General features: G+C 42.6%; 2 protein-coding genes across 2 annotated transcripts; both read left to right on the top strand.

The window, feature by feature from the left end:
* Window positions 1-11,498: 11,498 nt before the first annotated feature.
* CYP2D6 (cytochrome P450 family 2 subfamily D member 6) lies at window positions 11,499-21,349 on the top strand. The gene is made up of 9 exons (XM_005527679.3): window positions 11,499-11,902; window positions 14,162-14,333; window positions 15,063-15,215; window positions 15,825-15,985; window positions 16,101-16,274; window positions 18,090-18,231; window positions 18,834-19,021; window positions 19,910-20,051; window positions 20,180-21,349. The coding sequence occupies exons 1-9, from the start codon at window positions 11,690-11,692 to the stop codon at window positions 20,356-20,358; spliced, it is 1,524 nt and encodes a 507-aa protein (XP_005527736.2). The 5' UTR covers window positions 11,499-11,689; the 3' UTR covers window positions 20,359-21,349.
* A 599-nt stretch (window positions 21,350-21,948) lies between these two features.
* On the top strand, window positions 21,949-23,764 carry NDUFA6 (NADH:ubiquinone oxidoreductase subunit A6). The gene is made up of 3 exons (XM_005527680.2): window positions 21,949-22,102; window positions 22,288-22,403; window positions 23,569-23,764. The coding sequence occupies exons 1-3, from the start codon at window positions 21,976-21,978 to the stop codon at window positions 23,698-23,700; spliced, it is 375 nt and encodes a 124-aa protein (XP_005527737.1). The 5' UTR covers window positions 21,949-21,975; the 3' UTR covers window positions 23,701-23,764.
* Window positions 23,765-25,080: the final 1,316 nt, after the last annotated feature.

Genomic DNA, 25,080 nt, shown 5'->3' with positions numbered 1-25,080 from the left:
TCTCTAGCTGAGTTTGTTGGCAACATATATCTTTGCCTTGTAATAACTATGGTATCAGTGCTCATTAATGCCCTTTGCACCAAGATTTGTAGATCCTTTATCACAACTGAGTAAATAGCTCCATTAAACACATTATATAAGCAAGGAAATGGAGCTAGCAGCCAGCTGGGTACTGCCCTCTCAGGGTTTAGGTTTAGGCTTATGTTCAGGTTAGGTTTATGAAAACCACAAAGCCTAGATCTCCAGGGATGTTGCAACTCCAAAATGCATGCAAAGTGGAGTATTTCCTGTCATCTGATTACATTTGATTACAATAATTTCATTTCAAAATTTTATTTATTTAAACTAAATTTCATTTCATTGTCGGTCTACCATACACAGATTGTTCCACTTTGTTCTCTGATTTCAAGATTTCAATGAGTAGCAATTTAGCAAGGTTTGGTCCATTTCCATGCATTTTGTGTCACCACAGACAATTTAATTATTTTAATTTTTCAGAATTCTCTCTTTCAATTTTAGCTTTTCATTTTGTCCCATTCTTCTCCTACCCATTTGTTTCACTTCATTCCCTGATTTAGAGATTTCATTGAGTGTAGGATTGGCAAGTTTCAGGCCTTTAAACTACATTTGGTTGTATCACTCCATTGCATCCCCTGTCTCCTTCTTTACCTTTCTTCCCTGATTTCAGGACTTCAGTGGGAATCATTTTGTCACATTTTGGTGACAAAAATTTCATTTTTCACTGCACCTCATTTAATCTCAGTCCATTTGGTTGTAGTCACTCCATTTCCAAATTTCTGGGTTTTTTCAATTGCATTTTTTTTAATCATATGTCCTTTCCAGAGCATTTGTTAGACTTTGTTCTCTGATTTCAAGATTTCATTCCCTTTCCTGAAAGAAAATTCTTCCAGTGAGATTCATTTGGGCAAAAGATTCCAGTGAGTATCATTTGGGTTGGTTTCAGTTAATTTCATTCAGAAAAAATAACACCCCTCAACCCAAATATTTCTCCCTCCATACCTTTCTTCTTGGCACAATTCACGTTCTGGACACCTAGACAAAGTGCTGCTTTTACTGCTTTTCTTAGGGTATAAGAATATATTAAGCATATGTTGTAGTTTTTGGTTGGGAAAACCACAAAGCCCAGAGCTCCAAGGACACTGCATCTACAAAAGGCCAAGGAGAGCACAGTACTGACCAAACTGCTCCTTCCACAGCCTTCTGCTTGGCACCACCCATGTGCTTGGCACCTTGGCAAAAGTTTGCTTTTACTGCTCTGCTTATGTTTAGACTTGTGCTTGAGGTTAGGGTCTTGAAAACCATAAAGCCAAGACCTCCAAGGAAGTTGCAACTCCAAAAGGCATGCAAAGGGGAGCACTTCATATCATCTCATTACCTCTGATTACCATCACTTCATTTCTGAATTTTATTTCTTTAAATTGAATTGAATTTCATTATAAGTCTACCATAGCAAATTTATTTCACTTTCTTCTCTGATTTCAAGATTTCATTGAAACCTTGTGATTTCAATGAGTAGCAGTTCAGCAAGGTTTGGTCCATTTTCCTGCACTTCATACCATCCTAGTCCATTTCATTATATTTACTTTGTTTCAGAATTTTTTCTTTTATTTTTTTCTTTTATTTCATTTAATCCCTTTCTTCTCTTGTCCATTTATGTCATTCCCTGATTTCAGGATTTCAATGAGTATATTTTTCAATGAGTATAATTTTGGTGCACCTCATTTCCCAAAATCAGGGAAGAAAGGGAAACAAAGAGACAGGAGAGGAAGTAGAAGAAATTAAATGCTAAAAAATAAAAGAGAAAATTCTCAAATAAAGTGAAAACAACAAAAGTGAAAAAAACAAAAGTGTTTTGGATGGAAAACATCCAAAACAAGTGGATGACTTGTCCATTCAGCAGCAGGTTCATGTTTCTCCTACTCTCGCTTTTGCTATTTTTGTACATAAGAACTTTATCTTGCTGCTTTTGACATAATTTCTCAGGTTCAATCAATGCCTAAGAGGCGATCTGGAACAGAGGCTAGACAGTGTTAAAGGAATAAAGGAGGTATTTATTAAAAGGCCTTCAAAGGATACACCTTGAGCAGTACAAGAGCCTGGCTGGGGCTCCACCCAAGATGGACCCAAGATGGACCCCGAGTCACAAGTTGTCACACTTCTATAAGTTTTGTTCCATTTACATATTAGGATTAATTGTCCAATTACAGCTTCAGGTTATGAAATCCCATCCCCCCAGACTGCTCTCCTCAATTCCCTGTAGTTTGTACTTACTGGGCCTGAAGCTGTAACAGTGTCCTTGGTTCTCAGGCTGGAAAAGGATTGTTTTGTCTAACTCCCCTGTGAAGAGAACTTGCTAACACTTTATATGGAGTTCAGAGTTATATACCAATGCAGAACAGAATCTGAAAAATATGAAAGCTAAAACTTAAGGCATCACAATTACAAGTGGACTTTGGCTTTCACAGACATATCTTTGCATGCCAAGAAATGGCTCAGTATTCCTCAGGTTACCATCCCTGCTTCCACCTTGTATAAACTCCCTTTTCATGTTTGAATTTTGCCAGAAGCTCCTTGTTCATCAATGAATGAAACATTTATGGAAACTTACTGTACAATAAACTTTACAAAGAACAAGAAGTGCATCTGTGGTTTTACTTAGTGTTTTTCTGATACCATACATTTAATTTCTTATAATTTATAATACATTTTGAGTAGGTGTTTGAGAAGGTGTTGAGTAGGGTTTTTGCCTGAGTAAATTTACCTATATTAGAGATTTAATGATGAAGGAACTTTCTTCAGGTTTTAACTATCGATGTTGTGACTGGGACAGAAAACCAGAGATGAAATAAAGAATTAGTTTCCTTTTTAAGTACATAATTTCTGAATTATATCAAATAATTGACTTAGAAACCTAAAAGTTACACATTTACTTTCTATGCTAGGGGACTTAAGGCACAAAGAGTTCATGGAGCAGTCCCATTATTTAGAACAGACTCCAAGCCATGAAGCATACTGAGCAAAAAAGAAATGATAGTCAGCCAACAGCTGTTTCCCAGCTTAGCTGAATCCCTCATACATGATAGAAAATACCTCTGCCTATTGGGAAACAGAGGCTCCTTCTATCCCAGTTCTTTTAAAGAATAGAGCACAGCTTATTCTTTCCTTTTAGAAGAGGTTTTTCTTTTATTGTCTTCTCCCCTTCTCTTTGTGCCCCTAAAACTGTCAAACAAAGTGGAATGTACACGTTCAGGTCAAGTTCCTCTCCTGATTAAAGGAAGCTTTGATTTTCCCAGAAAGTGCCATAATCATGAAGGTATAGCACATTTTTCTACCATTTTGCTTTGCCACTCTTTCAAGAACTGAAAAGTCACAGGGACAGTCAGGAAAAACAACACAGAACATCTCTGTAGCCTGTGTTAAGGGTTCTTTAGATAACAAGCTCTCATTTGTAAAACTAAATTTACCCAATATCTGGCCAAGGTAGGCCTTGGGACTGCAGGTCCCAAGACACAGACAGGTCTGTCACTGTTTCAGTGGAGCACTTCTTTTCTGTATGGTGGTACTATTTCAAAAGCATAGTTAATACATCTTGTTTAACTATGCAGCAAAACTCTGGTAGCTAGGCCACAGTCCTAATAGATGGAAGCTCTAGTTTTATTCCCCATCATGCTGAGGAATTATTACAATTTTGTATTCTGACTTGGGGGGAGGTTCACTGTCTACTCAGGCTTTATAGAAAAAGTGGGGAAGAGCCTCTTCTTTCTATATTCTTTTGAAAAAGCAATAGCTGTTACCAAGCTTTACAAGGTTCTTAAATCAGCCTCCATTTTACACATGGTCTGAAACTTCCTAACACAATAATAGTAATAATAAGCCTCTCTGAAGAGTGAAATACAGCGAAGTCTATTCTCTAGGTATTGGACAGACCAAGCATGAAATACTTGTCAAAAATTACTGTGTCAATATTAACATTCACAGTATCTGAAACCTGAGACAGTAAAAAGCAAAAGAATTACGGTACACTGGAGAATTAAGTATGTGCTTACCTGGTAGGCAGATAACCAGTAATGCCTCCAGACTTAGAATTTTTGATTTCTGCACCCAAATTCCATTCAGGGTTTTTATTGGACCTACCACAAAACGTTTCAGGTAACATTCCTTTGTTTATCCACATGGATACAGAAAATCAAATGTAAATCCATACTCAAACTAAAATGTTTTCTAAAATTATATAAGTGTATTAAGCCACTTTGAGGCAAGTCAGACTTCTTATACTTATATTACACTTTAGATTATACTTGGAAAAAATTATCCTAAAAGCACAGTGTCATTACTTCTTATATATAAAGCACAAGTAAACAGAAAAACTAGAAGAATTTAACTGGAAGCTAGTCTAATTATTTGCTTGAAAAGTTTAAACTGAAAAACTGTTTATTAAATAAAGCTTTATTGGAAACAAATTTTCAGCATTGCAAAGTTATGATACCTTCCATTCGAGGATGGACATATAAGTCACCTATATAATCTACATATCTACTGTTTGGAGAAATTTACATTTATTATTATGGTATCTGAGTGCAAAGAAAATCATAAAGCCGGGAAAATTATCAGACAGAACATCCAGTCTCTGCTGTCCATATTCCCAGAAATGTATATGGTAGAAATATTAGCCTTTTTCCATCTTCTGCTTGTTGGCTTCATGAACATTGCTGTGGGAAAGTTAGGGCTGGGATACATCATGCTCTTTCCTTACAAAATACTAATATTTAAAACAGGTATTCAGTATCCCAGACAGTTATGAGAAAGCCCAGCTCTGTGCCCTGGCAAGTCAATGTTGTTCTCCTGGCAACTTCAGAACCCTTAAGTAGAAGAGTCATACAGGATCACATTCATGGAATAGGAAATTACTTCTGCCAGGCTAATTAAAGCCATAGAAAACACAGAAAAAAGTTAGAATCTTAAAATGCATTCCTTATTGATCGAGGTCTCAGAGAAAGTGTGTTCCAACAGCAATCTGCTGGTTTGCAAAACATGTTTTATATTGCTGTCTGCATTTTCCATTACATAAATGAATTTGTAGGCTTCATATATAAATTTGTAGATAGGAAAGCTGTTACAAGTTTACCATATTCTGGTGCTAAATACCACAATTGAAATATGCACAAGTCACAACCAGGGCATCTCCAACTCAAGAAGTTTAGGAAAAATATAAACAAATTAAATTATTATTAACTGATTAGTGTCACCACACAAATTAATGGCAGAAACTAATGGCTTTTTTCTGTCTGGCTTCCAAAACATGGATTTAATTACACCATTATTTCCAAAGGTGTCCACTGATCTGACACTTTAGGAAAGTAGCATGAGTTTTCACGGATAGAATGCATCTCTTTAAATGCATCTCTTATGGAAAAAAAAAAAATTAATAACAGGGTTTTAGCCAGCAGCTGTGTCCAAAATTCCCCAGGATGCTCCCATTACAACAAAGAAAAACTCCAAGGTATCAGTATTAAACCAAAAATGAAAAGAAAAGCAATATATATTCACAGCTCCTGAGAAACTTAAAAAGCAGGAAACCAAAAGCAGCAGCTGAGAGAAATCAACAGCCTATGGTATTGGGGGCGTAAGCCATATTTTCCTGACAGTTTCACAAGAGAGTGTGAGTCAAGGCAACTGCTGCCAGTCATTTTCCGAATGAGCAGGCATCTTCCCAGAGCTCAGACACATCACAGAGGTTTAATGGAATCTACAGGAGGCATTTTGGACCAGAGCTGGAACCACAACCTGTGTAAAGCATCACCTTGAATTCATTACCTCCCCACTCTGGGCTTAGAAATTGCACGTTCTGAGCTGTTTGGCTAACTCAGATTGAAGTAACAGAGGGAACATTTTAGCCTGTGAGACAACCAGAATTTGGCAATTAAAACCAAGCCAGCTTGCCTTGATCTCTGCTTAACCCCAGTTAACATGATGAGGTTGCTGTGGTTAGGGCCCATAACCACCCTGGGCTTACTGAACTCATGAAACAATTGCTGGACAGTGTTACTTGTATGTGTGAGCTCAGTCCCGGATCATCTCAAGCTCTGTGAAATGTCAAGTAAAAATAAAGCCATTCTGCTCTTACCATTTTGATTTTTCAGCCCTTACTGTCCAAGGCTTTCCTAGGAGTGACTTCATCTCAATGACTGCTTTACTCATCCCGAGATGTTGACGCTTGCAGCAACTGCACAGCTCACTCTACCAAACTGCTCACAGCACCACTGTAGCATGTCTCTTTGACATCTTCCAGCACCAGCGCAGAGTTGTCTCTCTGAGGTGAAAGATGGGGCCCAAGACACGTGTTGCTTTTAGTACCAAGCTCACAGTCATTGCTCTTTCAGTGTAAGAGACATGTATGGGGATGGGATGGCATGAGGGATACTGGCATGGGAAGGGATGGGTGAAAGAAGTTCAACTCACTTTGGTGATAAGTGAATTAGTGTGATTGATATAGGAAAAAGGATAGGAAGCCATGGGGAATTTAAGGAAGAAAAGCCTGAAGAACAGATTTCTTTGCAACGTGGGAAGGCTGGCAGTAAGTCATAGTAACAGTAACTATGAAAGACTTGGCTATTTCAGTTCTGCTGACTGCTTTATTATGAACAAGCTGTTAGCACAGTCCATCTTAAGGCTGTAGAATTACTTCCAATGTTTAAAACCCCCATCTGAAGGCCAAGAAAGTCACAATGAACCAGCTGAGATAAAAATTTCCTGAGCTGGGGTTGTGCTTCAGGCTAAATTTGTTTGGGAACATTCAGCCAAAATTTTTTTCATCCTTTTCTAATGGCTAACATTGTTCTTAGAAATCCATTGTTTATCTGACCTTCTCCTAACCCGTTAGAAAAATTTCTGGTGATATTTTCCTTTCTCAGTTTAATGCTTTGAAGCATTGCACGCGGAATTTGGCAGGAGGCAGCTTTCTGTTAGGAAGACACATTGCACCAGCTCTCTAAAACTGTGCTCAAACTTGGCTGTGTTACAAGCACTTGAAAACCCAGTTTGCGTGCACTTGATAGAGCTCTCAGTTCTTAATCTAAAATTCCCCCGAGATGTCAGAGCGGAGCAGGTGGTGGTTATTGCCGGCTGCCAGGGGCTGCTAAGGGCGAATGACAAGTGTGAAGCTGGTCTCTGCCATGCACCCCTTGCCCCTTCCAGCACCAAAATGGTTGGGGAAGAAGCCATCTGAGCGAAGGCAAAACAGGGAAAAGAGAGATTGTGTGCTGGAAAAAGGAGGTGGAGGAAGGATCCAAAAAAAGTCTGGGACTAGGTGGGAGACCGTGTTTTCTGGGCTTAGAAAAGGCCATCAAAGAAGAAAGGTTTCTGGGGTCTGCACCAGCCCCAGCTCTGCTGTAGCCTGGGAGATGGATAGCCAGGGAATGAGAGCAGCAGGCTTCACACTAACCAATGTTGTTCCAAGAGGCTTTGTTCCTTCAGAATGAAAAATTGCTGAGGTTTGTGTCCATCTACATCTGAGGTGTTAAGGGGAAAGCAGTCAACCTGCTGGGATTTGGAGAAAAAAATTCTGAAAGCTCAGGGAAATATTCATGCTATGTGACCAGTGCTTCCTGGCTGGCTCCAGTCTTGAAGCAAAGAGGGAGGGAGGGAAGGGTGTTTCTTTGGCCATTGGAAGGGTTTCACCCCACCTTTGTGCAGAGAGGAGTATGTGATGCTGGGTAATTACTGAGACATCAGTTTTCATGAACAGGCACTAATATGTGACCTCCATGTCCAGGGTGCCAAAGTCGTGACCCTGCAGAAAGATCTGCAGAAGCTGCTTGCAGCCTCAGCTGGGAGCTGGGCAGGTGTCATGCAGGGACAGATGTGTGTGGCACCTTCTAGACTTTTTCTCTCGTGTACCAACACTTAGAAGATCATTTGCTTCCATTGGTGGCATCTCAGAGGGATACTCTGGGGACAAATGGCTGCCTGCTCCTCACCCATGCAAGCCTCAGTGATGTTCACTGTGGAAAAGCCCATCTAAACCACCTTTATGGGCAGGGTGTGAACAGTAGGTGGCAAAATAGACTTTCAAGACAAATGCTCTAATTAAAACCAGATTAGTAAGTGATCATCATCTATTCTGTGCACTGAATAAAGGAAATATAGCATGTAATTATAATTAAATATGATCTTATGGACAATATGAACAAAAAGGCTCAACTAAAATTGCCTAAAAAAAGAAAAAAACAGGCAACTCCTATCTTGCTTCTGGATGCTTTGTTTTGAAATATTAATATGTTTTTTTTTCCTTAAAGATATGTTTCTGTTTGTATTTCAGTGTCTTCATTCAAAGAATGGTGATGTCTGCATGTAACTTCTGTAATTCCACTAAGCTCATCTCTAAATTGACTGTGCACAGTCAAAGACATGCACCCAGAGCAGCAGGGCAGCAGTTAGCTAAAATTAATATGTATGGATTTGGAAGGTTTTTTCCTTGACTTGAAAATTGCTCAAAATATTACTTTATTGAAAAGAAATGCAAATAAGCATATTTCATTCTTCAGAAGAATAATTACCCTTTTCTCTTTCTCTCTGTCAGAAAGAGATTTGTTGTCTATTATTTCTTTGCTGTCTTTGAAAACTGTTCTTTTGAAATTATGAAGCTATAGCACTTGTTCCACTCCTATGAAGGGCTGGCCATCCATGCTACTAGGCAAAAGTGGAGGAGCTGTCAAGTTTGCAGGAAAGGATCATTTACCAAGTGACCTTTTAGAAAGATGTCAATTGGGAAGTCAGTGTCAGTAGATTTTTGTTTTTCTTAAGCTGATGCATTTCTCAGGTTGCAGCTTTGTCACTTTATGTCAAGGCTGAGCCACAGGAAGCAAGAGTAGCTGGAGAGTTCCTATTCTGATGGCCTTCCAAGGTGACGATCATTAAAATTAAATCCACTCTCTGAATTCTGATCAACTATCCTTGTTAGAGCCCACAGGTGAATGGTGGGAGTTCAACAGCCTTTGGCTCTAGCCAAGGTAAGCAAAACTGAAAGGACCTAGGTGGATATTTTTCAGCTGAAATTCATAAAGTTCGATCTCAAAATAAAGTGAAACAGGCAAGGTAGCATCCCTTTACTGGTGGGGTGATGAGGAAATGTCCACTGACATTCTTGGGACCACATTTCCCATCTTTCCACTGTCGTCTGAGTGCGTGGGTCACTAAAATCAATATAGGAGGAAGCCCTTGATCACCTTTTATCATTCAACCAACATCAGCCCACTGAATAGGGAACTGTTCCAGCTCTTTCTCCTGAGACCTCAACACAAGAGCTGTTTGAAATGTGGTGGGTACTCAAAAGCCAACAAACTTCCAGGCTACACCACAAACAGATTTCAGGTCTGGTAGCTCTCCCAGGCTGGACTTGCCAAGAGTGCCCTCTGTCCCATCAGCCATGCTGTTAATAACCTAAACCTTATCAGCCCCAGTATAGACACCTAAGGGACGTCACTGGTGATCATCCACCAGCTGGACTCTGTGCTGCTAATCTCACTTCTTTCAGCCCCACAATCTGAACAATCACCCACCCACTTTATCAGCTACCCTGCCAGTCTGTATGTCATTGATTTAGCCAAAAGGGTGCTGTAGAAAATGGTGTTAAAGGCTTTACAGAGTCCAGGAAATAAATGAGACACACTGATCTCATGCTTTGAGGAGGTTGCCCTCAAGGAACAACCAGCTCTCCTGGGCCCCTTCACTCTCCAGGGTAGCTCCCTTTGGGATCCTGCAAAGGAGATCTCTGGATAAAATGAAACCTGCTCTTCTGCAGTTAAGGGCGGTAATGCTGTTTGTACTTGCTGATTTCTTGCAGGACTTAGTATTTCACAGTTTTATGGTTGCTGCAGGGAAACTCATCCTTGACCATCATATCCTGAACCAATTCCTCTTATTTTGTGAACAGCAAACCCAGCACAGCATCTCCTCCAGTTGTCTAATCAGTCATGTGCGTCATGAAGCTGTCTTGAGCACGCTTGAGAAACCATCCAGATTGTGCCTGACCATGCAGCCCTTCAATTAAAGCACACTGTGAGTTAGTCCTAAGCCCTGTGATTGTGAGGGATGGCTCTACTGACTTTCTCTCCTTTCCCAAGAAGTCTGTTGTGAGTGCCTGGCAAAACACAGCCCATAGCACTTTGTCACCTTCTCCTTGTCCACAGGCACTCAGCCCATCACCTCTCCCATGGCCAGGTGCTGGGCACTTCTCTGCATGACACACAACCACTCCTCACTGTTTCCAGCCTGTTCTTCCTGAAGACACTGTGCCCATTGTGGCAGCTCTCCAGATACGTGAACTACCCCAGCACGTCTTTGTAACTCAAAAGAAATCACAGTTCTGCAGTTGTGTGGGAGCTGGTAATTCCCCCAGTTGTTTTCCATTCTACGTATTTGTTTAAAACTACCTGAGACAAATCCTGAACCCTGAGTCATGATGCTTTCAAAACAGGATCCTGCTGTGGAGACTCCAGCAAGGTAACATCAGCACACAGATAATGAGCATGGAGGTGTCTCCCCTCACAGGGAAAAGGGCATTTGAGGCCCTGGCTGCACACCAGCACTGCCTGCACAGCATTTGCAGGTGCATTGCCTTGCAGCCTGAGCCCTCCATCACTGCTGCAGCAACCGCTCCATTAGGAGTTTTTCCTCTGATCATGCCGAGATCACAGATCAAGCTGTGATGGCTTTACTGCTTCTTTTTATCTAGAGCTGACTGTCCTAAGGGCAAGGTTTATTGATCTCTGACGGCAGAGATGCCAGGAGCACACAGCTGTGCTGCTTCGGAAATATTTTTACTAACTCCATAATTGTGTTGGCATTACTGCTGCCCCAAAGGCTGGATATTTGAGGCACCTTGTAATACATGTGACTTCTTCCTTGTAGCTGAGCTGTGTTCTACAAATGCTGAGATCATTGTGCTGACTGACATTTGGAGTTTGGTAAAAAGTTTTAATCTTAGAAACATAAATTATTTTTAAAATCTCAGGTGATTGTTTTAAGCTAATTTCTGTAGTAAGTGCTTTCTGTTAGGGAATGTTTGGTCTAACCTGAACTTTCCCAAGTTCCAATGAAATCCTTATCCTTAGCCTGCAAACAGAAACCTGTATGACCTGTGTTTCAGAGCTGCTTCTTCCTTGACTTGCCTGTGCTAACAAGAAGGTGACACACATTTAAACAAACTTTTTCCAAATCGCCCCATGAGAATGCAGCAGGACTGGCTGCTTGTAAACTTCTCGCTGTTTGTGAGAGAAGGCATCCAAACACCCAGGGCTCACCCAGCCCTGCCCCACTGAGGGCATTGTTAGCACCACCCGCCACTTACAGCAGCAACAGAGGCACAGCCCTCAGCTCAGGCTTTGGAAAAAGAAGAGGAGGAGGAGAGATGATTCTCGTCGCCACTCCCCTAAGGCTGAACAGAGCAGAGGAGGAGCATATAATTAGAGCCAAGTTTTGCATTCAAAAGGCAGCAAGTGCAGGGAGAGAGGAGCAGCAGAAAAAGACAGTGTGGGGAAGAGGAGGAAGCAAGGAGAAAGGGGCAGCTGTCAGGGCAAGAAAGTGGGAGGGAGGAGAAGAGAAAAGGCAAAGGGAGGCAGCAACAGTCCTGGGTCAAAAGAGAAATATCAAGGAGTAGACAGGCTACAAAATGGCATTGCTCCTGTGGCTGGGCTCCCAGCTGTCATCCATCTGGAGCAACATCTCTGTACTGGGAGTTTTTCTTACAGTGTTTACTTTACTGCTTGACTTCATGAAGCGCAGAAAGACCTGGAGCCGTTACCCGCCAGGGCCGGCCTCGCTGCCGTTCATCGGGACCATGTTCTCCGTTGACTTCCACAAGCCCCACCACTCCTTCGGCCAGGTGAGTGGCAGCCCCTGAACAAAACACTGCACGTACAATCCACCGTGGGCCCAGGAGGGGTGAGTCACACCCTGGCATCAGCTACAGATACATAACACAGAGTATAGGAATTTGCATTTCCCCTGAAGTTGCTAGATAGAGCTTTAAGACTAGCTAGCAAAAAAGATAAAGGAAAGCAAAATTATGTACACAGAGTGATAAACATAGCTGGAAACAGTGGATAAACAGTTTATGAGGAATATAGTGGGTGTTTTGGCAAGTTATGTAACAAGAAACAGCACATGGCCACAGAAAATGTTCAAGGAAAGGTCACCGGTGATATTGAAGCACTCAGTGAGTATGACTCCCAGAGACACCTTTAAATGACTTGCTAGGACCATAAAAGGACAGACACGTGCACGTAAGTCCTATGAAAAGTGATGTTTATGTAGTAACTGGGAAGCACACTGTAGTGAATATGTATGATCATGATGGAATAAATCCCCTGTTGTAAAGTTTAATGACACTCTTTCTATTAGAAGAGTCCAGTGCTAAATAAAGAATACCTGCTTTCTAGTACTTCAGCTTATGTTAGAAAGTTTATTTTTGGCCAGCTTCAGTATCACTACCTTGCTGAAGGGCAATGCTCTCTCCAAAGTCCAGGATGAAGCAAGTCACTGCCTAAGGACTCTAACCAAACAGGACTCTGGCCCAAACAGATTAAGAGATAATCACACACCAACACTCCCCGACCTCTATCTCCCCATCTCTGTATGAGCTCAGTGGGACACCACTGCTGTGCCCCAGTGATAGGTGCTGGCTGTCAGCCTAACATGTGGGCAGGCTTGGACACAGAGGAGCAGGGGGATGTACTAACGAGAGAAGACAAAGAAGTATCTGTGGGCTGGGAATGTGGCTGCAGGAATGGCAGGCTTCCCTGTGAGTTACTGAAGCATGCCTGCAGGCATGTGACAGTTTCAGTTAAAGGGACCAGCTTGTGGGATTTTCCCCAGCAGCAATGCTCAAAAATCTCAGTAGCGTTCCTATTCAAAGTCAGGGCTTAGCTTTTCTCAAAGGGAAAGCATGTCTTTAATGGCTTGCAGCAGAAAAACCATGGGTGTTTTGTGCTTCAGCTTGCAAACTCTAAAGGCCTCTTTTCTAGGACAGTGCTATTCAGCTGCCTGTCCAAAACCTGCCAAGTGGAGAAACTAAATATAGCATTTGTATTATTTGCTTGCAAGTAGCCCAAAAGCTTACCATTTTCAAATCATATCATATCAGGGTCATGCTAACCACAATCTTGAGCAGTAATAATTTTTAATGATGTATTTCTAGTGCCAGTGAAGTGCTAATTCCCTTTTCAACCCTACTGCAAATACAGTATTAAGTACTTCAGTTTCTTGCAATGTTACAGTGCAGAAATCAAGAATTTTAGCTTTTAAACAAAAACAAAAAATAAAATAAAACTGTGGGGTATTGCTACTATTGCACTGTCTTTAAACAACATGCTTCTGAGCTTTGCTCCATGCTCCTGACTGGCAGGGGAAGTTTGACCTGCCTTCCCAGGAATCTGTCCTGTTAAAAGGCTGTTCTAGCTGGGGAAGGCTTTGCTCCATGGCCAGCTCCCATGGTGAGTGTATGGCTGACAGTATTACCTGTGCAGCCATCCTGATTCAGCTTTATGAGGCTTACAGATCACAGCAGATGTAAGGTGTCATACTAGATGTGTACATTCCTTTTAGGGAGAAAGTTGACCTGAAACTCCAGTGTGGAATTGCCTTTCCCCACTGTGTTTCTGGAAACTTGGCTCTGGGTAGGCCTTAGGTACAAATGCATCTTTAAATAAAAATTACATATCACCTATTATCAATATTTTCTTCAGCAGAAGTAGACTAACTCAAAACTTGCTTAGTCTTTTAGATCAAAATAAATAGAAACATTAGGAAATAATTAATTCTTGAGTATGCAGTCTTTAAAAAGCCCCAAAAAGGTTCTTGACAAAATTAAAAGTACTTGCACAGTGTTCATGACAAAAGTTTGGCCAGGATAGGTGTATTTTAAATTTTGCCATTTACAGGGCATTGATCCCTGCTACGGCTGCTGCTTGCCACTGTTCAGAGCTTTTGCACTGCAAAGATAAAGGTCAAAGATCAGCTGAAGATCTCTGAAAAAAAGTATCTCAAAGTTCACTAAATAGAAAAGGCCCTAAGGAAGGATATGCTGATGTTTCTGATGTTACACTCAGCTCATTTTCAGGAACATGCTTTTTTATCTTGGCAGCTTCAGAAGAAGTTTGGAAACATCTTCAGTCTCCAGAACTGCTGGAACAACCTGGTAGTTCTGAATGGGTACAAAACAGTGAAGGAAGCTCTGGTCCACAAATCAGAGGACTTTGCTGACCGGCCGCACTTTCCAATATATGAATATATGGGCTATAAAAAGAATTCTGAAGGCAAGTCCCATGAAAATGGACATTCCTTGATGGCACTAGCATGATAAGGATTGGGTAGATTTTCTCAGTATGGTGCACCTTCACCCTATCCCCCAGTCAACCTCTTTGTATGTCTGGCACCCTTTGGTGGCAACAAACTTGGATTGATTAAATGGGGGTTCCCCTTGGTGGTTGTAATATGGCTCCAGCAAGCACACACTTCTGCTCTGTAAGGACACTATAAGTGGTACAGCTTTTCTGCCAGCTCCCAACACCCACAGATTAGTGCTTATGGTGCTTATGTAAGACATAATGCTTATGCAAAATGTTACATGTAAGTTGTTGCAAAAAAATATGGTGACTTTTGTTCAAGACAGAGTCTTTTCCTGCCTTCTGCCCACATCACATCCTCAGCTCCTGTGTGGTGGCACAAGCTGTTTCCCAGTTCACAATGAACTGGAACAATGCTGAATGGTTTGGAGGGGGTGATTCCTTTATCCGTAGCAGCCCTGGTTGATCCCACTGGATCCCCCCTGCACCTTTGCCAGCCATGCACAGGCATTAGAAGGTGCTGTGATCCATTTCAGAATTGCTGTCTGATCAAACTGCACAAGGTCAGACTGTTCCATCTGTCCACTCACCTGTATCTGGATGTACAGAGTACCTCCAGACTCACTTTGCTGTTCTCTAGCAAAATTTGCTTGATGTGCAAGTCAGATATCTGACATTCTTGCTCATCCACAATTCCAGGGGTTGTTGTAGCAAGATACGGGCACGTCTGGAAGGAGATAAGGAGATTCACACTCTCTACGCTGAGGAACTTTGGGATGGGAAAGAAATCCCTGGAGGAGCGAGTGGTAGAGGAAGCTGGCTTTCTTTGTGCTGAAATAAAGTCTGAAGCAGGTTTGTGACATACACAAGGATGGGGGAAATCACAGAAAGGCAATACAGTGATGCAGAGAGAAGTAATACTACAGCCACTCCTGTTTGCATGCAGTGCTCTCTTCCCATGAAAATGCAGTGTTTCTAGTCGGTGTGCACTCCTTGGAGCCACTTCTGCTTTACACAGTGGGGCTACTGTAACACTAATCCATTTGAAACAGTAAACAAAGAGGAAATTAGAAACAGAGAGGTAAAAGAGAAATATTCCCAGAGCTCAGTAACTCTAACTTTATGAAGTTTAGTGGAACATATTGATACTATCACATGCAATAAAAGTGCAGCTGAGAGTTCACAGCCTGTTATCCAGACACAGAACAAAGTGTTACCTGTCAAGTCACAGAACAACCCTACAACTCAGTTTTTCTTCTGAGTTTTCTTGTTTAAACATAGATCAACCAAATATTAGTAAGAATGAGATGATCTCCACTTCCTACTGTGGTGCTTTGAATGGTTTGGGGGCTTTTTCTCCTGGTGTCAAGGTGGTATTTGTGTATTTTCATTGCTGACAGATGAGGTCCAGCAGTTTGGTGTTGCTGAGCTTCATGGCTTGGTCTCCATTTCCATTTTCAGGTAAATCTTTTGATATACATGTTCTTCTAAATAATGCTGTCTGCAATATGATTTGCACCATTGTCTTTGGAGACCGTTTTGACTACGGTGATGAGACATTCAACAAGCTGTCACGGTTATTTCAAAATTCCTTGAATGAAGAAACTGGATTCCTGCCTCAGGTAAACCACAAGCTTCCCTCTATTGTTTGAGAGGATTGTGTTTTCATAATTTTTCTTTTTTTGCATCATGTAATATCTTCTCTCTCTCTCACTCTCTCTGGTCCTCACACGCCAGTTTCTTAATGTGGTGCCCATTTTGTTGCGCATCCCTGGAGTGCCACAGAAAGCCTTTCGAGCACAAAAGGAGTTAATGGACTTCATAGACGTGGTCATAGATAAGCATATGAAGACGTGGGACCCTACTTACACCCGAGATCTCACGGATGTGTTTTTAAAGGAGATGGAGAAGGTAAGGTGACACTAGCAGACCTTCTGGGGTCAGGAGTAGTTTCTTTGCCTGTTCAAGCTTGTGATGCTGACTTTCCTCACAGAGCTACATAAAACCTCTTACCAACTCATTTCCTACTTTTTCATTCCACGTTGTATCTTGAGAAGATATTCTTCATGCCATAACCTCTTTTACTGGTTAAGACACTATATTATCTGCTGATGTTCTTGTTTCCATTTTCTGCCTTGGCATTTCCTTCAGAATCTAGAAACTTCTCTCTTTACAGCCTACTAAAATTTGAAGACTTTTAAAAGGCAATGGTTGAGAATTCACTAATTGTCCTAAGTTTGCGCCAGGGAACAAGTCAGCATGCAAGATTCTGTGTAATGTTAGTGCTTCAATGACTGATGCCTCAAAATCAATCACAAAACTGGAGCAGCAGATTGACTTTTTGTGTCATTGCCCCATCCATAGCCTGCTGTTAAACCAAGTTATGATTTGAAACTAGTGTCTCCTTTGGCATGTATGTTTTTGAATTACTTGCTAAGAACTAGTTCGCTAGATATCAGAGGAAGGCCTAAATCTGAACTTCACTAAAATTAAAAGGAGTCTTTCCTTGAATTCAGTCAGGCACAAAGTCAGTATAAAATCAAAGATATTTCGTCAGCCCATCCATCTGACATATGTTTCTGCACATGGATTCACTAAATTTCAAGTGCCAGATGAGCAATATTAGCAAATTCTGCTTGCAAGTCACTTCCACCATCCAAGTCCTCAGGCTGGACTGCTGCTCTGCATAACAAACCCTGCCATGCTGTGGGTGTCGGGCACCTCCAGCCCATGCATTGCCCCCCCAGCTTGCATGGGCAGAGCAATGTGACCCACATTACTCTGCACTGAACAGTACAGCTTGGAGCCTGACTGTGGTCACATCTCTCTTCTGTTCACTAACATCACCTGATAAGCCAGTCTGATAAATCCCTCTCCTGAGTTAACTTTGGTCAAGTCAGTCCCAAACTCCCTTGTCTGAGATCTTTTATAGGAATAACAGTTGAGTCTTAAATGCATTATTAATTGCTATCCATATTACGACAGCATCTAAATATATGGAATAACTTAAGAGGAGCTAGTCCCTAGGAAAGGGAAGTATAAAGAGGATTAGAAAAGACAAGCAGCTGAACTCATGCAGAGAGGTTGTCATATCTCATATGCTAACAAATTTGAGCTCAATTAGCATTTGGATGAGAGACCAGTTTTGCTGAAAGTGGTGTTGCAGACTTAATAGGCAGCAATAATCCTTTAACCTGATAACCCTGATCTTTTTTTTTTTTTTTTTTCAATTGTAAGAAAATACTAGGGCAGGAGCAGTGAGAATCTGTAAGGCATAGCTAGAGATAACCCCCTTAAAATAATGCTAATTTTGCATTTGCCACATCAGGACAGCATCCTCTCTACTCTGCGGCTTTTATCCTTTGATCAAGCCTGAATAACTGTGTTCCACCTCCTCTGGGGGAAGATGTTACAGTGAGTGGCAGGGGCCTGCTGTGTGTTTGAGCTGAGAGTGCAAGGCATTTACTTCTGTCCTGAAGGCAAGGGTAGAATTCTTCTCTGAGTATATCGGAGGTGGTTGAGGACTTTCAAATACAGGAGTTAACACAGTTACAAAGTACATCAGTCATGCTCAGACTGTTGCCTGTGCTATGCTTCACTCTCCCAATGAAAAACAGGAACACGTGCTAAAAATGGATCTACTGCTTCTCAGCACTTCTCTGAACAGTGGTCTTCTTGCCCAGAAAATACCCCAGCTCCAGTCACCCAATTTTTTTCTCTCCACAGGGTAAGGCAGCTGAAGAGAATGGTTTCCACTATGGCAACCTTCGTATGGTGGCTGTAGACTTGTTTACAGCTGGTTCTGAGACCACTTCCACCACTCTTCGGTGGGCATTGCTTTATATGCTTCTCCACCCAGAAATACAGAGTAAGTTAGAAACTTCCTTACAGAAGTGTAGCCTCTTCCCTTCAAGACTCATTTTTTCCACAAAGGTTTCGCAATGAGGAACAGCAGTTCATGGATTTTGCAATGAGGAACAACTTTGGTGATTGTTAGTCTAGGAGAAACATGGGAGAAACACTTCCCAAACAGCTGTTCAGAGGGGTAGCTGTGATAAAAAGACTGGAGTTCAAAGGGCAAGCTCGCTCCCCCCTTCATTTTGAGGGCTTCACCTGGGGACTTACAGTGATCCGTGTACCCTCTTCAGCATTTGGAGTACATGCTAATTGGTTTAAATTCTCTAATGCTGCTCGCCCAGGTAGCCTTCAAACTACATAGAGGAGGGGTAAAGTAGCATGTCAAGTGGAAAGGTCTTTATTAAAGATGCTATGAGCAAGGAACAGTTATACAGAGTCACCAATCAACTAAAAAATGCCTTCCCGTCGAGTTTTTGTTTCTGTCTCTAACTGCTTGTCCTGTTCTCATACAGTGCCTACAATCTCATGCAGTCAGTCTTCCTTCAGCTTATACCAGCTGCCTCTGGTTATCTGGTTATTATATCTCTAATTCTTTATCTGTTCTGCTTCCAGGTAAGGTCCAGGCAGAGATTGATAAAGTGATTGGCAGAGAGAGACCCCCCACCATGAAGGACCAGGCAAGCATGCCCTACACTAATGCTGTGATCCATGAAGTGCAACGCTACGGGGATATTGTTCCTGTTGGGCTACCTCACATGACGTACCGGGACACTGAGTTGCAAGGCTTCTTTATTCCCAAGGTGACCATGACCAGATAAGCAATATAGCAGCCTCTCCTCGTGCAGATGCCAGGCATGGGGTGGGGATGATCCCATCCCACCCTGCAGCATTGCGCTTCCAGCCCCAATTACAGTCACTGTTGAGCACTAAAATAAGACACTTTGAAATGCTAAATTCAGGCAGGTTATACCTGTATTCTAGGCTTACGCTTGTTGTATGGGAATGCAACTGCAGTGGCACCTCAGTGCAAAGGTTTCCTTTCCTCTCGATGAGCCGTGATATTCACTGCCTGTCAGAAGAAGTCTAACAGGCTCTCTGGAGGCACTCAACACCAGCTTACTGGCTTTCCTGAGATGGTGGTAGTTAAATTCTAACCTCTGAAGCTACTCAAATGCCATTGGCATTCAGACCAGTTCTGCTGTGACAAGCAGCTGCCCTGGCAGCAGTGGCAGAATTCAAGCCTGGGATATTTTTGTATAATTTTTTGTAGCTGTGTGGTATTTCCTCTGACTTAGAACCTTGATGTGCGAAACAGGAAAGCTTTGCAATTTTCCATGGTCCCTGTGAAAGCTGGGCTTTGAAGTCTGTCAGTCAGCTTTTCCTCTGCAGCTATAAAACAAGTCCAGGAGGATCTGAGAAGCAGAGGCTGTTTCCACTGTGTAACCATGAAATTGGCATTTGCATGCAACAGCCTTTGTAAGGATACAAACTGCAAAAGTTCAGCTGCTTCAGAGTGTAGGGCAGGCACCATATGCCACTGGAAAAGGGTCCTGCTTTACCTCTGCTTCAGATAAGATGCAGAAGTGGAAATGGATGGTATTAGATGAGAGACACGGACTAAAGAGGGACCAGCACTGTTCCGTTGTGCTGTTCTCACTTAAGTTGTTTCCTCTTGTGGGGGAGTGCAGGGGACGACAATCATCACCAACTTGTCTTCCGTGCTGAAGGATGAGACAGTCTGGGAGAAACCAAACGAGTTTTACCCAGAGCACTTCCTGGATGCAAAGGGGCAGTTTGTGAAACCAGAAGCCTTCCTGCCCTTCTCAGCAGGTAAATCTGAGGGGAGGATCCAGCTGCAAGTCAGAAGCACAGCAGGAGGGTGATCTGCTCCCGCTGCAGCAATTCTAGCATCGATGATTGCCCTCTTTGACAGACACTTCCTATTCCCTCTCTTGCAGGTCGCCGTGCCTGTCCTGGAGAACAGCTGGCCAGGATGGAGCTTTTTCTCTTCTTTACCACTCTCCTGCAGAAATTCACTTTCGTGCTCCCTGAGGAGCAGCCCAGGCCACGGGAGGACGCTCACTTTGCACTCACGAACTCTCCACACCCATACCTGTTGCGAGCTCTCCCAAGATAAATGCACACCATTCTCCTTTCACTCACAGACCACCACCCACCCAAACTCTGCCAGAAACACTGCAGGTCTAGGCAGGATCATGCCAGCTTCAATCTCAAGTCTGTGCAGAGGGCCACATCTGTGTAAAGTAAGGATCTAGGCAAACATCTTGTTTAGCTTAATTCTAGTTGTGGTTCTTGAATCAGATGAGAACTTCAGCTTCTACAACAAGGTGACATTAAAATGTAGTTTCAGAGTAGTGCTTCTGAAAAATCTTACCATCCAAGACATACATGTCCCCTTCATTCCTTCCTGTTTATTACACCCTCCTGTATGCTGAACAAATATTGCATTGTCTTAATTTATAGCTTCCAAGAAAGTAAGTTTTAATCCTCACAACCCTTATAACACTATGCCCTCCAGTAGGAGTAAATACCAAGGAGTAGATAAATAATCCATATGATGTTTCAGCCACAGGAGGTCATTTGTGAAATACAGAAATTTCGATAAATACATTTAAAGATAAATCCTGCTGTTTAGATTTACAATCTCCTCTAATTAAAACTTTTTTTTTTTTTTTTTTTTTTTGGCATTACATAAAGTAAGCTCTTGGACAGCTTTGGAACTCAGAAAGGGATGGAGTTACACTGTTTGAAACTGTATGGCCATAGATTTCAGAGTTACCTTTCTTCAATATTCCTGACAAATTATTTTGCAAAATGTACAGATAAGTTGATGTTTAAATTAGTGGTAGCTCCCTTACCACACGTGAAAAGACAATAGCACAAAGGAGCTCCTAAGTATAACCACCACTAAAAAAAAAAATAATCTGAAATTGAGTGCATGTGTGCAGAAGTAATTTTGTGTAGCAGTAATTTTGGAAGCTATGAAAGTTATTGAATTATGCAAATACTTATTAACATAATTAAGATTTGAGCTTCAGCAGGAACAGCACATTTATGCTTTTCATGTACAAAATAACTTGAAAGAATAAAAGTGATGTGAAATCTTCTTTCTCTTTGTGGTTGCCTCAGTCCTGCTGTGCTCCTTCCTCAGGTGAGACTCACCTGAGATTTCTCTCCTCACACCCAGCACCATACCTGCGTCTTTCAAGATTATTTCAGTGTTATTTTTCTGGTCTGTTCAATGACACTGAACTGAATGTGTTCGGATTTATAGCGGCCAGCACATACCCAAGCGTGTTTCAAAAGAACTTTAGAGAGGGTCCCGGTACTCGTGTATTTGGGTAAAAACGTGGGTATAGCTAGAGTAGCGACTGTCTTTCTAGCATGCAAGAGTGTACTGAGAAAGTCTAGCTGCACGACCGAACAGCAGCCGCTTACAGCGCTCTGGGGGCAAAGGGTGTTAATCGATCGCTCCAAATCACAGCCCAGCCCTGCCCTGAGGGAGGAGCGGGCTCTGAGGGGCCGAGCGGGCCCGACCGCCTCAGAAGGCGGGGCCCGGGGTGGGCCCGCACCCCCAACCCTTGCAGCAGCAGTGATTGGCGTTTCTTCCGACCAATCGGATGAGAGGCAGCCGGCCCGTAAGGCTGGAGTGGCAGCTCAGCCGGCCAATAGAGGAAGTTGCCGTGCCCTGCGCATTCCCGCGGGCGGCGGGGAAAGTGGCGGCCGCAGCAAGATGGCGGTGGCGGGCAAGGGAGTGGTGTCGGCCGCCGTGAAGCCAATCTTCAGCCGGGACCTTGGCGAGGCGAAGCGGCGCGTCAGGGAGCTGTACCGGGCCTGGTACCGCGAGGTGCCCAACACGGGTGGGTGAGGGACGCGGGGCCTGCCGCGCGGGCTCAAGGTCGGAACGGCCTTAATGACATTGGTGAAGCCGGCGGGCATCGCATGAGCGAGTGACAGTGTAGCGATTAGGGTTGAGTTACACGTTGCCGGTGGAACAAGTGCGGAGCGACGTGGATGATCGCAGTAGGTGTTGTGTTTCTCTTAGTGCACCTGTACCAGCTGGACATCACGGTGAAACAGGGGCGTAACAAGGTGCGGGAGATGTTCATGAAGAATGCCCACGTTACGGATCCACGCGTGATAGACATGCTGGTTATTAAGGTACAGTTCTGTTTTGTTGAAGCTGCAGAGAATGTGGATGACCGGTGGTGAATGTGGTGGAGGAAAGAGACAGCTTTGTACCAGCCTGTCTATGGAATGGTTGCCTCTTGCAGTTAGATTGGTATATCTATGTCGGCAAACCTGTTTATAAGGGGTCAGGTGGCTTTAGAATTCAGCAAGTGTATGTCAAGCAAAGCGGTAGTTAAAATACTAAGTTTGTTCTTTCTCGCTTGCTTGTTTGTCTTTTTTTTAACAACACTGCAATCAAAGAAAGGGGAAAGAGGTGCTGCTCACTAGTTTACTATTAAAAATTAAATTTTCTACCCTCTACAGTCCTTTATTGGATTGGAAAATGGTTTTCTTCCCTGATTCTGAAACATATATTAGTGTCAGTACTTGATAGGAAGCTGTTTTTGGGTGGCAGAACACTCTGTAACACATCTGGTGGTGTTAGAGGCTTGAAAGATCTGTCTGCTTCAAAGCAATTATCAGCACAACAGGCTTCAAAACGTGTCTGAGCAACAGTAACTGACCTCTGCAGTTCTAATGCATTAGAAAGCCTCCAGCCAAGGACTGTCATGCTCAGCTGTTTTGTTTCTTGCATCTCAAGAAGAGTTACTCTGTCTTTACATGATGAAAAAATCTGGAAACGGAATCCTAGGTAGTATGGTAGGTGACAATTCCAGGCAGTCTTATTTTGCTCTGTGCTACCATCCTATAAAACCAGTATAAAACAATAGAACTGTGAGGAAGTTGCATGGCTCAGTGGCAGTGGTACTGCAAAGCACTTGGCAGCAGCTCATTTGTTGCTGTTCACCCAAATTCAGCAGAGGTGCTCAAAAGTTAGGAATGTTGTGTAGAATTTTATGGGAGATGCTGGTCAGGAGAAAAACAAAGCAAGTTTTAAGAAGGGAACAGAGTCTCTTGCCTGTTTCACAGGGCTGGGAAGCTGTGCTGCAGAGAAATCAACTTAAGTCCCAAGGCAGGAACAGTGTATTTTTGTCAGTGTAGGTGATGCATGCAGGCTGTAGGAGTACAGAACTGTTGATGCAGATGTTACTTTTGTAGGTGTCTTTAAGTCGATTCAAATAACTTTCACAACACTGTGTGGTTAGACTTGGGCTCTAACTGCCAACTAGTCTAAAATTCTTTTGTGTGTGTGCAGGGGAAAATGGAGCTTCAAGAAACCATTCATGTCTGGAAGCAGAGGACTCACATCATGAGGTACTTCCACGAGACGGAAACCCCGCAACCTAAAGACTTTCTGTCCAAATTCTATGCGGGCCACAATCCCTGAGAAACTGACTCTGTGTCTTCCTGCCTTATATTACAAATAAAGTTCTATACAATAGAAAAAAAAATCCATACAAAGAGATTCTCTAGCATCTTAGGAGCCAAATGACAAGATGAATCCAGAGCATGTGCAAGTGATTATGATCTGTTTGAAGAGCTGTAATGTCCTAGTTTTGCCAATGTGCATTTTCAGTGGCTGGTATTTATCCCATCACGTGACTTGGGGTGTCTGCTGAATAACCACAACACAACCTGGCTGTGGATCTTTGTGCTTAGCCTGCAGCCCCATCTGTAGATGTTAGCTCTGTGAGGAAAAGGGTGGGCCTTCAGAAAAGCCACTGTACTCACAAAAATATTCTTGTGCTTGAGGCACATATGTATTCATGCAGTGTCTTGCAGTTTCATGCCATGACTTTGCTGACCTTGTGTTTTTATTGGACATTAGTCTCAGTTTCTCACAGAGAATATATAAAATCCAATAGGCAAATAAATCCTTCTGCATTAAAACATCAGCAGAGCCCATTTCTCTGCCGTAAAATGAAATTACTTGGAAAAAAGGGTTTGTACTGTTTTCTAGAATAGGAAGTCGAGCAGGAGATGGTGTCCTGACATCACCTCATCCACTGAATCAGGAATTACTAGTTCCCTTTTGAAAGGGATAAGGAGAATTTATTCTTTCACCAGACAGAACAGGTTTTCAGCAAGTAACTTGGTGCTGGAGCTCTTCCAGATGTGACCAGCACTGGATATTTGTAGTACACTAAAACTCCCTTTTTTCCAGCCTAAATAAACGTCTTTTTATCCTGCAAGTACTGGGGTTTTCTTCCCCATGAGGACTGTAACACAGCATTCCTCAGGGATGTGTACACAGGTGCCTTGGGGCTCCAGGGTTGGTATGTTTTTAAGGACAGGGTTGACAAAGTCAGGAGGAGCTCTGTGCCACTGTCAAGAGGGACTGTGGGACAAAGCAGTGAAAAGGATTTTGGCAGCATATAAAACAGAAGCAGGTACAGTTTGGCTCCCAAGACCATATACACTGGAACAACCTCTTCTCAGGTGGTTTGGGTCAGGAGGGGGCAACTCTGATACCAAGTGACTCAGGAACCTGACAGCTGCCTTTAGCTACAACTCTTGGGGTTACTCAGATTACAGGCTCCCTTCTTTCTCAGTAGCCATGCTGGAGAGCTATTGAACAAACATTAAAAGCTGTGCCAAAGAAGAGGGGAACAAATGTTGTTGGAACTATACACTGCTCCCACTTCAACAGCAAGACCAATAAGGAAGGAAGAAGGGGGCAGTCAAGAGACCAGATCTAGTGACCAGAATCCATGAGATAGTGGGGCAATGCTGGCTTAAGAAAAATAATTTACCAAGATCTCAAGGT

The sequence above is a fragment of the Pseudopodoces humilis genome, chromosome 5 (assembly GCF_049639895.1).
Source record: "Pseudopodoces humilis isolate 2021_Gansu_Grassland_sample_001 chromosome 5, ASM4963989v1, whole genome shotgun sequence".
Classification (NCBI taxonomy): domain Eukaryota; kingdom Metazoa; phylum Chordata; class Aves; order Passeriformes; family Paridae; genus Pseudopodoces; species Pseudopodoces humilis.
This window is presented reverse-complemented; position numbering and strand designations above follow the sequence as displayed.